The sequence below is a fragment of the Nipponia nippon genome, unplaced genomic scaffold (genome assembly GCF_047370975.1).
Source record: "Nipponia nippon isolate SJK-2023a ecotype South Korea unplaced genomic scaffold, ASM4737097v1 scaffold_1, whole genome shotgun sequence".
In the NCBI taxonomy this organism is placed as follows: Eukaryota; Metazoa; Chordata; class Aves; order Pelecaniformes; family Threskiornithidae; genus Nipponia; species Nipponia nippon.
This window is the reverse complement of record NW_028262290.1, coordinates 24,258,476-24,275,641: the sequence shown is the minus strand read 5'-3', so window position 1 is coordinate 24,275,641 and position 17,166 is coordinate 24,258,476. Positions and strand designations below refer to the sequence as shown.

Below are 17,166 nucleotides of genomic sequence, written 5' to 3'. Positions count from 1 at the left end.
ACTAGTACAGTGGGGGAAACAAGTACCCTTAATAATCTGCTACCACAAGGGAAAGTGACGTCTTGGTGAAGAGTCTGGGGCCAGTTGAAGTAGGGTTGGGGACTAGGGCTAGCCCTCTAGCAGGTGGAACAGATTACAATAGGAAGTGACCTGAATGGGCCAAGTTTTTGCTAATGGTTCCCAGATGTTGTTTAATGAATCAGTGATGTGATTGAGCCATGCTCACTATGGTGTTTCGATCTTCCTGCAGTATTCAGGTCAACATACTTGATAAATGCTAGAGAAATAGTGCTCAGCTATTTTTAATTAATATTTCAAGGGACCTGCAACAAGGATGAGAGTATGTCCAGTCTTTGGTACAGATCTTCCAAAATAGCACACAAAAAAATTAAACTGGCTTAAATACTGTCACTGTACACAGAAGAAATGCAGTGGTGTACAAAAAAAAAAAAAATGTTTGTTGTGCTGACCAGTTCAGTGGCTGGACCTGTCTGTGGGTGAGGTGGTCCTGTAACAGCTCCTGAATTGTGCCTTGGGCTGGATGACAGCAGAACAGTCAAACTGTTCTGGAGTTTCCATGTATGGAGATAAACTGTTTCAACTTGAAATATTCTGTTTTGTTCAGACTTAATTTTCAAGAGAGTTGTTTTTTTTTTAAATAGATATCAGTTCTTTTAACACTCTTAATTTCATTGTGTAAGAAAGATTTGATTGTTTCTGAACACAAGTCGGAAAAGAGAGTAAACATGTAGGTCACTTCTTGTCTCTCTTCTTCTCGTGTTTGCAGTCTCTTCTCCTGAGTGTGTTTCCTGTCACTCTTTCCTTCCAGTCCTTCAGGGTAAACTGTTTCAGACACTCTTCCTACTTGTTTCCAGGCACAGAGAATATGTGGGGCAGAAGGAACCTTTTTAGTCCATATCCATATCAGGGATGCCCCACATCATCAGTTTTGCTGAAGGAGCTCACCTAGCAACTAGTCTTTCTGCTATGTCTCTCCTCCCAACTCCTTTCCTTTCAGGCCACCTTGGTGTGAGAATTACTGAGTTACAGAGTTCTGAGAGTTTGTGGAACAAGCATTTAGGAATTACTTTTTTTTTTTTTTCCCATCCCTTCTATCCTTCCTTCTATAGGAATGCCAAATCTGAGTATAGCTGCCAGTTGCTACTGTAATGTTTCTTACTGTTTGTTGTTTTCTTCTTTGTAGCTTTGAGAGCTCTAGTCATGGATCACAACTCCACTGTGCTAGGTGTTAAACAAACACAGAATAATGTTACAGAATTAAGATGCCCTCACCCATATCCCCCCAAACCAAAGCACTGGGCAAACTTCCTGTAACATGAGGAAGAGTGAAAGCCTTAAAAAGCTTATCTAAGGAGAAATTGCAGAAAAGCCATTTTGAGATGTTTATTTCTATTAAAAAGCACTTACGTCATGGTAGGTGGCCTCATAATTTTTTAAAAACACAATAAATATATCAAACTTTACTAGATGATCAGTTAACAGTTTATAATACAACTTCTTTCCAAAACAGACAGAAGATATTTGTACAACTCCCCTCAAAAAGACTTGCAAAGTCATTTTATTTGTCGCTCTGTCTTGGCTGTTGAGAAATTGGGGTGTATTTCTGAGGAGCACTTAGTGAGATTAGCCTGTTTTATTTCTCTTCGGCCCAATGGCCTTATTGCCATAGGTTTTCAGACTCTGACAGCTCCCTATCTTGTAAACAAAGGAATATTCCTCTCAAATACCTCTGATAATCAGCTAATCAAAATAGCAGCAACATCGCAGGGAGATGTTATTGCCCAGAAATCAATAGGCAGACAGCACACATTCTGCAGGATCAGTACAACAGACTTCCTACAAGCTTCTTGGCTTTCAGTTGGGGCTGCTGTGGCAGCGTTTTAGCCTGTCCAGGGCTTTCACATAGATTTTTAACTCATGCTTCTATTTCAGAGTACATTGTGCTATGCTATTATAGAATTAACAAGACATGGCTTATCATAACAGACTGAGAGATGGATGTAACCTCCTGATCTAGTACAGGGAGCTTAGTGTGCCTTGGTGGTCACTGCTGCTACTCGTTTCTCTGAATCTAACGTCAGCTGAGATCAGATGCAACAAGGTGCAAATGCAGGCTAACACCTTGTTGAATTATTTCTTGATTGCTCCAGCTTGTCCATTATTCTTAACCAGGTTACCCTTGTTTATTCCACCCAGGCATCAAGGTGCTTTGCCACTGCACCTCTGCCCCAAATTCCTTGGTATTTTTCCTCCGTAGTGTGGTACATCATTTAAAGAGTTGATTTTTGATATGTTTCTACATGAAATAGTACTGAAAAAAAAATTAAGGAGAAAAATAAAGACCTTCCGTCATGCTGTCATCTGCCTTAGAGAAAGACAGAGCTTAATCTCTGAGTACTCACTCTGAGGTATGTGATTTGCCAGTTTGAAAAGATTTTTAAATTGAGTTTTGTAACAGTGAAAGAAAATGGACTGTCTTGAGTAGACTTTTGAAGGTACAAGAAGAGTATATGTATAAGCTATATGTAACTTCCATATATAATACAGGACTCCTTAATTATTCTACAAAATAGTAACCCAGTCTGATTTGGCTGAATCTTCTTCTCAGTATTTTATACTGTCACGATTTTTAAATAGACATATATATATGTGTGTATGTCTATAATTTTAAATTTAGTGTACATTAGACTATTAACTCACACCTTCCAAAAGATTTACAGGTGTCATGTTTAAGTCACTGATTTTTCTCTGTTTCAGTGTTGTTACACTTCTAGTTTGCTGTTCATTAGAAAAATAAAAAAAATAATTTTCTGTTTCTGTTAACTCTTAGTAAAATATTCTTTGCAGGATAATTGTGCAATGCAATTATGGAGGCTGTGTTAGAGTTGATGACTCATTTGTAAGTAATGCTTGACCTGTGCTAGCCAGCAGCAGTGTTGTTGCAAGGTTAGACAGAAGTGTAGTATGAATTAATTTGTCTATTTGTGTATGTATATAATACATGTTGACAATTATATAGCAGTGGGAAGTAACCAGATATCTTTTTGAAAGCAAGATCTTGATGGTGCTTACCATTCTAATGAAACTTGTAGTGTATTTTTAAGACAATATTTTAAAAAAACTTGTATTACTTTTTGTTTCATTTTTGCATGGAGAGGAATCATAGAGTAATTTGGGATGATGTCTGGAGATGATCTAGTCAAGCTTCGTGCCCAAAGCAAATCCAGTTAGAGCAGGTTGCTGCAGGGCTTGGCCAGCCAAGTGCTGAATAGCTCCAAGGATTGAGACTGCACCACCTTTCTGGGTAGCCTGTTCCAATATTTGATCCCTCTCCTGGTGAAAAAGCTTTTGCCCTGGTTGGAATTGCCTGTGTTTCAGATTTTTCAGAGGTGAACTGTGAGAAGATGAGTGGCAACGGACACAAAGTCTGGCTCCCTCTTCTCTGTACCCTCCCAGTAGGTAGCTGTAGACAGCAGTAGGATCTCCCTTCTCCAGGCTGAACAACCCCAGTTGTCTCAATCTCCCCTGAGGGAGAGCGTATGTGCTTCAGCCCCCTAACCGCCGTGGTGGCCCTCCATTGGACTTGGTTCTGGTGCATCCATGTCCTTGTACTGGAGAGCCCTAGACTGGGTGCAGTATTCCACACAACATTTCACAGGGGCCAAAGAGAGGAGAAGAATCATGCCCCTGGCTTCACCCTTGCTAATGCAGCCCAGCACACTGTTGGCCTTCTTTGCAGCAAGGGCGCATTGCTGACTCGTATTCGACTTGCTGTCCATTGGGACCCTTGGATTCTCTTCTGCAAAGCTGCGGTCCAGCCATTTGGCTCTTAGCCTGAACAGTTACACAGAGTACCTCCATCCCAGGTGTAGGACTTAGTGTTTGTGTCTGGACTTCCTGACAGCCCCTTTCTTCAGCCTCTCAAGGTCCCTGTGAATAGCAGCCCTGTCCACCGGTGCATTGGCTCCTCCCCCTAGGTTGGTACCATCCCCAGCCTTGCTGAGAGTCCACTCTATCCCATCTTCCAGATCTTTAATAAGGATGTTAAACACCATGGGCTTGGTACTGATCCCTGAAGGATGCCACAAGTAACCAGCCACCAGTTGGACTTTGTACCCCTGATCACAACCCTTTGAGCCCAGTGGTCCAGCCACTTTTTCACCCAACTTATCTCCCACTAGCCAGTTGATATCTCACCAGTTTGGGAATAAGGCCTGTTCAGGAGACTGTGTCAAAGGCCTTGCTAGAATGAATATATTCTCAATATTAGTTTTAGTCTGGCCACAGGCAACTGAGTACTCAGCCATATCAGCACAGTCCAGTAGTGGGAAATGAGTTCCTCTCTTGCAGTTTTTGTATCTTGCAATTTAAGATATGCTTTACAGAAATAGAAATATGTATCTCTTACTGACTTGTAAACGATATTAAGCTTACTGTTTTAGAAATGACGAAGGATCAGAAAAAGCAAAATTTTGTAGAGGAAGAGAGAAAATGGTGATGGAGAATTCTTTGCAAGTTTGTGCAGTAGGTACTTAGGATTGGTTTGGGTTTTAAAATTTTAATTCATAATGGTTATTGTTTTTACACATTTCCTGTGTGTTTTTTTTAAGAACCAATTTTTCTTTAACTTGATTTGATGAAAGCAGAGGGACAATATTTGCATAAATAGCTAAGTGATCCCCAAGAGAAAACATTTTTTTCCCATTAAGCATGCTTATGAGGCGTTTTGGGGGTCTTGCACGTTAAATAGGATTTATGTATTTTTAAAATGAGAAAGTGTCTTTTTAAAGAGAAAAAGAACTATGTATTTTATATTTGGAAAATAGAATAATGAACAAAAATAATAAACTCCACTTACTAGGAAAGATCATAATAAACCTCATCTAGTATGTGTTCAGGTGTTGCCAATTGTGATTTGCTTTAAACCTTGCAATAACCATTTTTATATTGCAGTAGAAAATTGACTGAGGAACGTGTATGTAAATTTAGTAGCCTAGGTGTCTTTAGCATGTTACTTATGACTTGAATAGTTTTAGATGTAACCATAGTGCTCTGTAAAAATATTTCAGCCGAGTACCTGGGCTGACACATTTGCCAAAAGGGGAAAAGGAGCCTGGTTGTGCACACTTCTATTTGTCCTCGTCCAAGGTACATTTGTATAACAACTCCCATAAGCAGGACCTCATCTTAAAATTTTTTAAGTTTTCTAGGCTTTACTTACGATACAAGCTAGTGGGAAAAGATATTTTTGTAAATGAGTGTTCTTTTCTTTAAAAATCATCTCTCTAGATACATCATGAGTATTTGTAGTTTTCCGCTGTTGTGACTGGTTTTTTGGAATCACTCTGGTTAATGCTAAAATGAATGGGCATTTATTAAATCTCAACTATAGTTATTAGCACTTTTAGAATGTAACTCCCTTCCCTCCCCCAGTATAATTTTGCCTTTAACTTTAAAATGTTTGTCATCTAGTGTGAGGTGGATTTATGGGAGTGCAGTAGTTTTAGTGCCTTTTGGCCGGGTGTTTCTGATGACATCACTGTGATCTAGACACAGTGTGTGACTCCAGTTGGTTCCAGTGTTAAATAGTTTCATAATTATGCTAGTTTTGGCAGTTTGCTTGGAACTTTTCCCCATCTCTTTAATGAACATGTTTTACTTCTGGGCTTATGAGACAGCCACATGTTTGAGAAATTAATAGTGTGCTTTTAAAGTTAACACTGAGCAGAAGTGTGCAGATACAGAAAGCTTTTGGATATATGTCTACATAGGAATGTAGTTCCTATAAGGCCATGGCCACTGTTATCATCTTCTGGTAATTAAAGAATACAACATTTGTTTTGTAAAGTATCACTAGCTGTTGTGAGAAATGGTGTGTGTTCATGCTCAAAAAAACCCCATGCAGCTCTAAAACCTTTTTGATAATTATGTAATGTAAGGGAATGCATGGATGTTACCCCAGATTAAAAAAAACTTTTTTCAAATGTTTGGTCAGGTTGAATTCTTCTTAAATGTAGGTGTACGGCTACTTCATGGGGATTACGTCACATGGGTATATTTCTGAGATAAATTTTTACGTGTTGCATTTTGGCACCGTCTTGGAACATGTACTTTTTTGTTTTGATTGCTTTTAGGTCCAACTTGCTCTAAATGGTTGCAACCATTTTCCGTTGCCACAGACTTGTAGCTAAGGGGAATGTAAAAAGCTTATTGTATTAAATTTATTTATAGGTTAAGGTTTGAGACTTTCTTTCAAAATTAACACAATTCAAGGGTTCTCCGCCCCTTTCCTTTAAAACTCCATCTCCCCACCCCAACCCAGTGCGCTAGTGCATATCCCTAACTATCTGAAAATGGTAAAAGCTTAAACCGTTCTTATTTCATCTTTAAGTGTTAGTAATATTCTATATGATTAAAACATCGCATAGATTTTGCATGAAGTTATGAGAAGATTCATCGAACATGGTTGTGTCAGTATGCAGATAGAAAAGTTAGGCTTGAATGTAGTCAGGCTTGATACAGTTAACACTTCAAAAATAGAGTATCTTCCCCATCCCTCCAGCTCCCCTTTCTTTTTCTCATAGCCAACATAAATATTAAAAGGGAAGTGTAATGTGATCCTATCAGATCAAATAAATAATCGCACCACAGCATTCTGTACAATCTGTAAGTGAGCTCAGGAAAGGAGGAAATGTGCGAATTGAGCTGTTGGGTCACCTTGACATCTTGGGTTTTTTCGCAAGTTCAAAACATAAATAGCAGTATGGTGGCTCATCTGAAAAAATATTTTCATGCTACATGTAAACTAGTTTCCAAGAAAGAGGGTATGGTTAAAAGTTATTTTAAAAAATTTAGCTTAAGAGTCTATGATCTAATTTTTTCGGTAAGCTAGAAACGTGAAGGAGAGGTGAGCTTTTCTGATTATGAAATATACATTTTGATGAAGAGGCTTCCATCACCCCAGGTTTAAAGATAAAGCAAGAGCTTCAACCTGTCATTGCTCAGGTATGCCATAAAGAGAGTGATGGCTTTCTAATGAAATTGCAACGTAGTTAGAAGTTCTGAGAGAGTCTTCAGGAGACTCACGTTCCTCGATGAAAAGCATCAGAAGGTTGTCAAGAAAAGAAAGCAAACAAATGCCCTCCGAACAGAGTTGATGCTAAACACTTATTTCATTTTTTGTGCATTGGAATGGGCAAGTCCTGTATGACCGAAATGGCCAAATAACCATAAATTAAAAAACAATAAACAGCTTGTTTCAGTATTATATTAGTGACTGGAAAAATCTCGAATCCTTTATGGTAACTCACCCTTCTTTTAGAAGCTATCTTCTACCCTTCTAACGTATGAATGGGTCTGTCTCCTGCAATTTCTCCCGCTAGGTTCAACTTTCTTCTTTGTCTGCCCCCCCCGCCCCGGCTCCCCCCAGCTAAGATTATATTGCTCATCATCTTTTTTTCTTAATGAAATGGTATTTCCACTTTATCAGAGAATTTGAGAATTTCCCTCTGTGTCCTGTTCTTCTAAATATGAGTGGAAGAAAAGAAACTCTCTTCAATTGTTTTAAGTTGTAGACTTCTATTTAAAATGTATCATTACATGTAACTTAATTTTTTTTATTTTTCATGCAAAACATATTAAGAAGCAAGTAATGTGAAGATTCTGTTTTGTAATTTCTCTGAGATTATTAAAAATGCCAGGCAGCATGCAGGGAAACATGATCTGTCCTGTACAAAAACTCAGCACAGTTTAAGCTGTTTGCTTTTTGGTGGTTAGAGGACTTAATAGTATAGCTTCTTACTGCGGTACTTGACATTTGTTCCCTGAACCCTTCTTTTTGTGAACACATTGTGTGATCCTAGTAGTGCCATGACCCAGAGAGCATTTAGCTCTTTTTCTGCAAGAGACTACATCTATTGAGGAGGTAATTTGGTTTGGGTCAGAAGTTGTAAGAATTTGCTTCCTCTCTAACCTGCTCTTCTAATACACTTAGAAGAATATTTGCATTACTTTTCTTGGCTTTCTTGCACTTGAGTCTTGTAGTTAAACTGTCATTCTGGAATGTAATGGGAATGCTAGTGGGGTATTTAAAACCCTAAATTCAGCTAATTAAGATTTTCTCGTGTCTGCAAATTTCATCTTGTAAGCCTTATATCATATTCTCTAATTATGAGCCATGTTTTCCTCTTCTGAATTCCTTAAGGTGAATAAGCTCAAGATGAGCAGGTGCCCTCAGTTAATTTATCTGTTCTGGGGCCATGTTTTACTGTTTTAGAAGTCTGCAAAAATATTTTGCTTTGTGAATCAGGTTCAGTTAGCTGTATTAGGAAGGACATGACTGACCACTTGGAACCATCTGAGGTGGTTTCATGAATAGACATGTAAGCTCATAAAATTCAGTAGTTTCTCATATTTGCTTTGGTAGTCTGCAGGCCTCTGTCTCTGAAGGAATGTTTCAGCAGAAATGCAGCTAGATGAAATGTGTTCAATTGAAATTAATAGTTAAATGACTGAGGGTGTGTTTTTTTTTTTTTTTTTTAAATAGAAGTTAGTGAAATTAACTGCAAATAGTTTTTTTGTTTTGTTTTGTTTTATGTTGTCCAGCTAGTTTTGTAATTCCTGTAGTTAGATGCATGTACAGGATTGAACTGATGGAAAAACAGTAACAGAAGTTTAATTTACCAAAGCTTTACCAAGTTGTTCTCCCCACATTTATTTTCTTTTTGTTTAGTTGACTCAGTTGCTCTCTTTTCCTCTAGCAGGAAGATCATGAAAGTTGTGGTTCCAGTTCAACAAACCGCAGTACCACGGAAAGCATGAAATCAGCAGTAAAACCACGACGAGTTCAGCAGTCTGCTTCTCCTGATCCTGATTTACCTCCAGGTAATCCATAACTTCAGAAGCTGGATTGTATTTGAGTGATAGAAAATACCTAAATTTCATTCAGGTGGCCACAATGTCTAAGTTAGACTATTACAATCTCTGTCCATCTACAGATCATGTAAAGGTGAGTGAACTGCTTTAATACTATAAAATAGAGGCAAATTGCAATAAAATGTAGTTAATCCTTATATCTTTTCCTTCTATTTTGTTGAATCCTTAAATTTACGGAACTCATTTATAGTGCAAGATAGATTAGCGTGAGAAACATAGGGGTAGTGTGTTAGATTTTATCCTCTGCTGCTCTGGTTCTCCTCTTTCAGATAGCTGTATTTTCTACTGCTCATTAACTGCTCAGTGGTTCACAGTAAGTTATCTTGTATGTTTTCAGACATTTTGTTTTCAGATTCTTATAATAGTTTTAAAGGTAAGGTTTTTTTCTTTGAGAGTAATGATTCTGAGAGATATTTCTTACTGAGTACTGTATCTACTGGTAGAGATGTTCACCACTTTTTTTTTTTTTTTTTTTTTCCCCTGACATGGAATTCAGCTGGTTTGAACTTGGAGATATTTATATGATATAAAAATGCCTAAGGAATTACATATCTGATTACTATTGCCTCTGAGTTTGCACAGAAAACTGGAGTATGAGGTGTTGTTTTGTGCAGAAAAATGAAATTGGAGATTATTGGAATGAATTGCAATTTGCCTTCTTGAGGCATGTAATTTTAGATGGGTTAAAGACATGACAATTTTGTGTTAGGCTTTTTTTCTGTTTTTTGTTAACAGAAAGTTTATACTTGCCTCGAATGAAAAGAGAACATTGAAATTTAGTGTGTGGAATATTATGTACTACAGAGTATCGTCTTGCTTTGGAATGGGTACTTGAAGAGCCAAATCTGGAGGCTCTCTTAAAGCTCTGAGATCTAATAAACTCCGGTGGCTTGGAATTGCGGGACTCTTGGCATCCACCGTGTCCTACCATGGACAGCGCTTCAGCTCTGGCAGTTCCTTGGCGTCTGGTTCTTTGGGTCTCACCTGTGAACAACAGGAGTTAAAAAGCTTGCCAAAGAATCGGATGATTATATTGTCTTCAGTGACAGTTTTAGGATTTTGGTGCCTCAGGTTTGTTTCTGTCAGTGTTATCTGTGCACCTGCCGGAAAGGTGTAGTTTTAGTGAAAGGCTGGAGGTCTGCTTATTGTAATGTTGACATCTGATGAAGTTAAAACATTCTAAAAGATGTGTTTCCACAGATCCAGATGCAACGCACGCGTTGAAGATTGGTTTACGTGTCACCTTTTATGAATATATTGTGGTTCTTAATGACTAGTGTGCTCATACGAATTGCACATATTGTATTTGCAGTACTGTAGCAAATTATCAGATCTGGTGCCTTCTTATGTCACTATTTGATACATTCTGTAGATGTACTTTGTGCTTCTGTGAAAATGTAGGACACTGTCACCTCCTTCATTGTCATCACGCTCCTTCTTCAACTGCATAGAGCATGTTGGTAGTGAGGTCTAATTATTCAGAGAGCATTAGTGAAATCTTACCTTATTGAATGGACTGTAAGTTGCTTTCCATGTGGTGAAGGTCTCTAAACACAGTTGGTTTTGGTTTTGTTTTTTGATGCATGAATAACGCTGTTTAATATAGAGGTCCTATGTGGTAAACAGCCTCCATGAGGAGTAGAGGCCTCTTTATAGGAAGATTTTATTCTCTGTGGTACAGGATATGGCTTTGCTAAGCTTTAATTGCACATCCTGGATTTTAGTGAGATGTTGAGTCATCTTCTTAGATTTGGAAGATATAGGTATCGTACTACTGTTGTGATTTGTTGAAAGATTTATTTGTCCTTTAGCTCTTCTGTGGTCTCAGAGGTGGAGCTAGGCAGAGCTTAGCTAAAAATGTAGCTTTGGTAACAACAGAGCGCTGCTAAACTTCAGATGTTTACATGTGACCAGTCTGATGGTATCAATTCTGTTAAATCAATAGACCACACTGGACTGTAGTGCTACAATATTTTGGAGTGTTGGATCTGGAACTGTATTCGTAGCTCGTACTGCACAGCGCAGCCTGCTGGATTCTGGAGAATTTGGAAAAAGCACACATGTGGATTTTGTGTTGCACCTCAGGAGAGAATTTACCCCTGCAGATTTTCTAGTATATTTAGTTACTTCATCATAATATACCTGAATTTTAGTGGCAAAGATGGTCATCATGTTATATCTAAAAATTACAGGAATAAGAAGCAACCCCCACATGTTTTCTCCCACTTGTATTTAAACCAAACCTTTTTTTTTTATAAAAAATTGTATTATACATAAACTTGCTGATGTTTTTATTACTTTGTTTTGAATAGTAAGAGTTACAATTTAAATTAATTTTTTTAAAGACTAATCCTCACTCATGAGAATCTGATTCTAGTATATTTGAAGCTAAACTTAATTAGAAAGCTGATACTTGTGTGGTACTTCTAGTGATATACTGCACCACGAGTATGGAAATGTCTTCGCAGAAGTGTGAAACGAAGTTTTTATCAAATCTGTGACCCTTGTTTCATTTGGAAGATATAATTCTGCTCCCTCTTTTTATGTATTCAGGCAAAAAGACACACAGATAAAAGCATTATTGCTCTTTTCCTGAATACTGCTGGAAACTATCAGTAGAGCTTGCCTTTTTTTTTTTTTTTTTGTCTGCTTTGATGCTGGATTTGTAATGTTTTTGTCGTTCACAGCAGGAAAATGTAAATTAGATTGACTTTGAAAGACCCTTGAAAGCAAAACATTGAAAAAAAACTTTGGGCCTGTGGCGGGACAGCTTCACTTTCTTCAGTGAAATTAGTACCTTGCTTTACAATCGTAATTAAATTACTGGTTATGATTTTGTAGTTGCTCGTTTTATAGTCTGCAAAATATTTCTGTGCTGAACTTAAGAAAAGCAACGAAATGCTTTGTGCTGGCTTCTATTTATAGATAGGTCAGTTTACACCACTCTAGTGATGAATATGGGTCTCTTGTGCCCCTTAATTATTGAAATAATACATCTGGTTTTCTGAATTCATGTAACTTAAAATATGTTACCATTTTAAGAAGTCAGTGAGAACATTCTTAAAAACAAGCTATTCCACATATTTTTTCAGTAGTTTTTTTAGACTGATATGCCAATAGGGTAAATTAGGTTTACGTTAGAAATCTGACGATACTAAGCTGTCAGAATTTTGATTTTCGCTGGATTTCCTGTTTCTGTAGACAATGGCCTAAAACATTTTTCCAGATTCTGTTTTAATACAATTACAATCCTATTAAGATGACAGGAGATGTTAAAATGCTATTTCTGTCCTACTGGAACTAGCTTTCTCAGAGGGTGATGTATGCTCAAGAACAGTACAAAATGAAGCAAGCTGTGTTATGATAAGAAATGTCATATGTGTTTTACAATTAAGATTTTAATATTGCAGTACTTCAAAGCATAGAAATGTATCTGATCAGAATCAAAATATTATGCTAACGGTAGCTGAAAGCATGTTTTGCATTTGATAAGAGGTGGCTGGAGGCTTTGAATGCTGAAAAAAGAAAAATATCTTACGTCAACTGCGTAAATTTGCAGTTGTGCAACTCAAGAAAATCACTTATGTAATGGTAAAACGTTCCATATACTCTAAGGTGAAAAGTAATGTTTGAGTGTGAAAATGATGAATAGCTAGAAAAGGCAGAGTAGAATGGAAGTAACAACCTGAGTGTGCTCCTACTGATCTCACAATGTTTTGATGGTCATTTCAAGTTTTGTTTGAATTAAAATATTTGAAATAAATGAGTCTTTTCTAATGCAAGTTTCAAAAAACGACTCTTGAAGCCTGTGGATTTAAACCTGTATCATTAACTGGCTTTTTTTTTCCAGCGTAGTTACCAAACTAGACCTCTATAGCATGTATTGAATGTGTTTTTACATAGAATGTGAGTAATGTTATAAATTTTAAAACATAGAAATTTTAAGACTTGTTTTTTTTCCAGCAAAAGTGAGTTAGCTCCATAGTTACATTCAGTATACAAGATAGATGTGAGTATGGATAGTATTTAATATTTTTACCATATTGGTAAAATATGAGTGTTTACCGCATACTGGGAATTCACAGATGAGATCACTTTTCCAATCAAATTATGGCTGAAAAAACTTAAATGGATTTCTTCCCAACAGGCTTCAGTGCAGGTGCTTACTATTTGGGTTGTTGACAGAAATTGATTTTGTTATACCTCACAGGAGTCTTACTGAGCATGATGTTGGATATATTAGCTTTTAGAATGAAAAAAAGTATTAGGCATATTAATGTTTAGTTAACTTTAAAAAAAAACCAAGGTGAGGGGGCAAATGGGCGTAATATATGCATACTTGAAAAGTAACCTAGCAACTGGTGTTCACTTTTCCAAACGTATTTCTAAATACCTTTTAAGTAAAAAAAAGTCACTGTCATTAAAATTCTTTGCCTACAATAATCCAGAGTCTTTTCTTAATTAGTTTGAAAGTTGATTGTTGCCACCAAAAATTAATCTCTTATGCTATATTATATTCCTAGCATTTACATTTTTTTTTTTTCTATAGTTTATTGCATTTCCAGGATGCTGATTGACTTAAAATTCTTTAACATTCAGTGCAGTTAAGTTCTGTGATTTTCAGATGAATAAAGGACAATGATACTTGGTTTGTTTTTAATTTTGATTTTAAAAAAAGAATACAAATTGGAAATAATAACTTTAGTAATAAATGAATTTGGCATCGTGTCTTCCCTCTAACTCCTAAGAATTTGTTTTATTTTATAGGTTATGTTCAGAGTTTGATTAGGCGTGTTGTGAACAATGTCAACATTGTGATCAACAATCTCATATTAAAATATGTGGAGGATGATATTGTTCTCTCAGTCAATATCACTTCTGCAGAATGCTATACAGTGGATGAGTTTTGGGATCGAGCATTTATGGACATCTCTGGTGAGTAGGTATTTTTTGGTTTTAACTATCACAGTGGAGGCACTCTTAAATTCATATAGAAATTTGCAAGTCTAGTAAAAATGTCTCTTTATGTCGGAAGCAAGATACTTTCTACCTGTTTTCGTTTCTTACCAGTTTTTCCCTTGTCCTTCATTTTGAAGAGCCAATTATAATAATACAGATTGATTCTTAATGCATACTTGTATGATCACATATAATTATACAACATGTCTTGTAGTTCTCTCTGCTCATACTTGCCATCCTTCTGTGCTTGCATTTAATTTTGTGCTTGCTGATGGCAATGAGTGCTTAGGCAATCTCTTTCTATTTTTGTGAAGGAGCAGTGGCATCTTAAGGCGTTCTGTTGCAATTGTTTGTGATGATCTTAAAACTCTCTAAACAGGCTGGCTAGAGAGGTAGTAAAATGTGCTGTGCTGTACTGAGCATGGCATACCAATTGCAAGACATTCATTTTGCTTCACGTTTTCAGGAAAAAAAAAACCAACTTTTTCATTTTTGTCTTGGTCTTCAGTATCTGATTGTCTCAGTCTTTGAATTACCAACGTTCACCTGTAAGTCTAGATGTTCTTACTGACATTTGGTAGAAGTGGAATTTGGGCACAGTAAGAGTATTTTAAGATCACACAGAAGATTTCTGGTAGAATGGGGAATGTAATTAATGGTTTCCTGACCACTGGACCCATTTCTTTGTTCTGGCTGAAATTATTACAAACTAATATGACAAAATTACAAAATACATTTCATATTAAGATCACTATAATAGCTCTTGTTTGCTTTGGAAGATTAAAAAAAGTTTTGGGGAAAATATGCAAGATTCTTTCTGGGAGAATAACGAGGTCTGATGCTTGTACATGAAGCAGTACTCTTCTTTTATAAACAGATCTAAGGTACAGTGAAGGGATGAAAATTTGAATTGGGTGTAACTAATTTGTTCTCACTTTTTAAGTATTCAGCTGAAAAAGTCTGACACGTTAAATTACTCTCTTTAGTCATATAAACAAGTATTTTGCTGATGATTTAAATAATGACCACACAACTATCTTGTATTGTTTTCTTCTAGATAAGAACACGTATGCATAACTTATTTTTCTTATGCAATACATTTTTTTAACCTGTATGCTTCTTTTAAAAGCCACTGATCTGGTACTGAGAAAGATGATCAACTTTTCTGACTGCACAGTATGTCTTGATAAGAGAAATGCTAGTGGTAAAATTGAATTTTACCAGGAACCTCTGCTGTACAAATGTTCCTTCAGGACTCGTCTGCATTTTACTTATGATAACCTCAACTCCAAAATGCCATCTATTATTAAAGTAGGTATCCAAAATAATTTTTTTTACTACTCACTTGTGAAATTTTGAGGTTTTTCAAAATATACTTTGAAATTTAAAGTAAAATGAAAAGCTAATGCTGCTGTTTTTGCTAAAGGGATTTTTTGATTGTTTTGTTCATATGATGCAATTAGTCTATGTACAGTAAGAGTATGTAAGGAAGGAAGTAATGCTCTCTAATCTTTTCTATTTTTCCCAAAGTTTTAAAAAAGAAAACATAATAATTGTAAGGAGAGAAGAAAAAAGTCTGCAGATAATCTGCTAAAGGAAAGAAAATACTGTATGCTTTAAGGTGCCTGCAATAAGATTGAAAGGATTCTTATGTTATTGTTTCAAATGTAGCTCAAACTCTCATAAATGACAAGAAACTTCAGTGTATTAACACTATGTAGTGAACCACGTGAAATGGATTAGCAAGCCAAGCTCAGTTCCTAGTGAGCAGGGGTGCAGTATTACTCATGGACATCTGACACTAGGTGACATGTTTACATTTTGCAGTGCAGAAGCAAAACGTTGAGTTGGTGGAGAGACTAAACTACCTTTCACACCTACTCTTTTTTTTCCTGTTCTGAGTAGTCATACATGTAAGGTTCATCCTCCCTCCCTTCCTCCCTCTCTCAATGAATACCAGTGATGCCCATTTAATTAGTTGATAACTCTTTTAAATTTAGACACAGACTTTATACCAGGCTTTTCCCAAGTTTTAATAAAAAATAATCTTCAGGTGTATGCACTGCATAATAGTAAATTTTGAAATAAATTTTGATGGGCATTTCTCAAGAATATAATTCAGAAGTGTCACTCTTTCAGTTGGGATACTGCATTTGTTTGACTCGTGATATGATTCAGGAAGTCCTAAGCTGTTGTGACCTGAAGGTTGGGAGTTAATTAGTAATCACGTCCAATTTGTCAAATGCCCCTGTTTCTTGTATGTGCTGTACAGCTGTATGCCTTTGATTACTTTGGACAAATTTGCAGATTTGTGGATATGGTATGGCCATATGAGTATTTATCCAGATAAGAATTGTCACAAAATGCTGGATACTTGCACACAAATGTCTGGTAGTATGTATGTTTGCAGAAGTTTCATTTTTTCCTGTGCAGATCTCTCATTTAATAATTAAATATACAAAGATTCTGCATATTAGAAACAGAAGGCTTTTTCTTTTTTTTTTTTTTTTTTTTTTTTGTTCAGAGTAACTGGTAACAATTTTGGAAATTTGCTTATTTTGAGTTTTATAAATAAAAAGTTATATATTCAAAGATATTAGGACTTTTAACCATATATAACTTCGGAATCTATATGAACTCCAGTGATAATAAGGAATCATCGTATGACTGTCTATAGTTTACCAGTTATGGTCTTTATGTTCTGTGGTGACAGGATGATTACTGCATATAGACAGTAAATCTTAATGTTAAAAAGCCTGATTTTTAAATTAGCTGAATAGTTTTGTAAATTTCGGAGAAGTAATCTGTACCTAGCTCAAGTCCTATATGCCAGTTTTGCAGAGCAAAAGTTTATGGCCAAATGACAAGTCTCTGACAGCACGCTTCAATGGAAATGCTGACACAGTCTTCCATATAGTTTAAATGATGATGATTATTATATTATTACTTATATTTTTTAGTGAATACTGGACTAAAATAAAACACAGGCTAGAATGCACTGAGGTGGTAGTAACTTAATTAAATTTGTATTAGACTTTTCTGGTTATCTTTGTTGGTGGTCATTTATTTCCCCTGCCCTTTTTTAAGGCACATTTCAGTTTGTTCAAAGATGTCTTTTTTATATTTTTTTTTTCCCCTATATACTCTGTGGGGTTTTTTTTATGTTGCACATAGTTTACTTAGCTTTTTATCTTTTTCTTCTTTTTTTAGTTTGTGTCTTTTTTCCTCTTCAGTCTTTAAACATAAAATACT

General features: G+C 36.2%; 1 protein-coding gene across 7 annotated transcripts in view; it reads left to right on the top strand.

Moving 5' to 3' along the window:
- Positions 1-17,166, top strand: part of VPS13B (vacuolar protein sorting 13 homolog B) — a 483,190-nt gene that overhangs the window by 38,566 nt on the left and 427,458 nt on the right. For 5 of the 7 annotated variants that reach the window (XM_087749022.1, XM_087749003.1, XM_087748995.1 and 2 more), the window contains exons 4-6: positions 8,781-8,904; positions 13,723-13,890; positions 15,044-15,225. In XM_087749022.1, the coding sequence (XP_087605148.1) occupies positions 8,781-8,904; positions 13,723-13,890; positions 15,044-15,225 (474 nt within the window). The remainder of the gene's footprint in view (positions 1-8,780; positions 8,905-13,722; positions 13,891-15,043; positions 15,226-17,166) is intronic. The other 2 variants (XM_087749030.1, XM_087749012.1) reach the window with 1 other exon arrangement.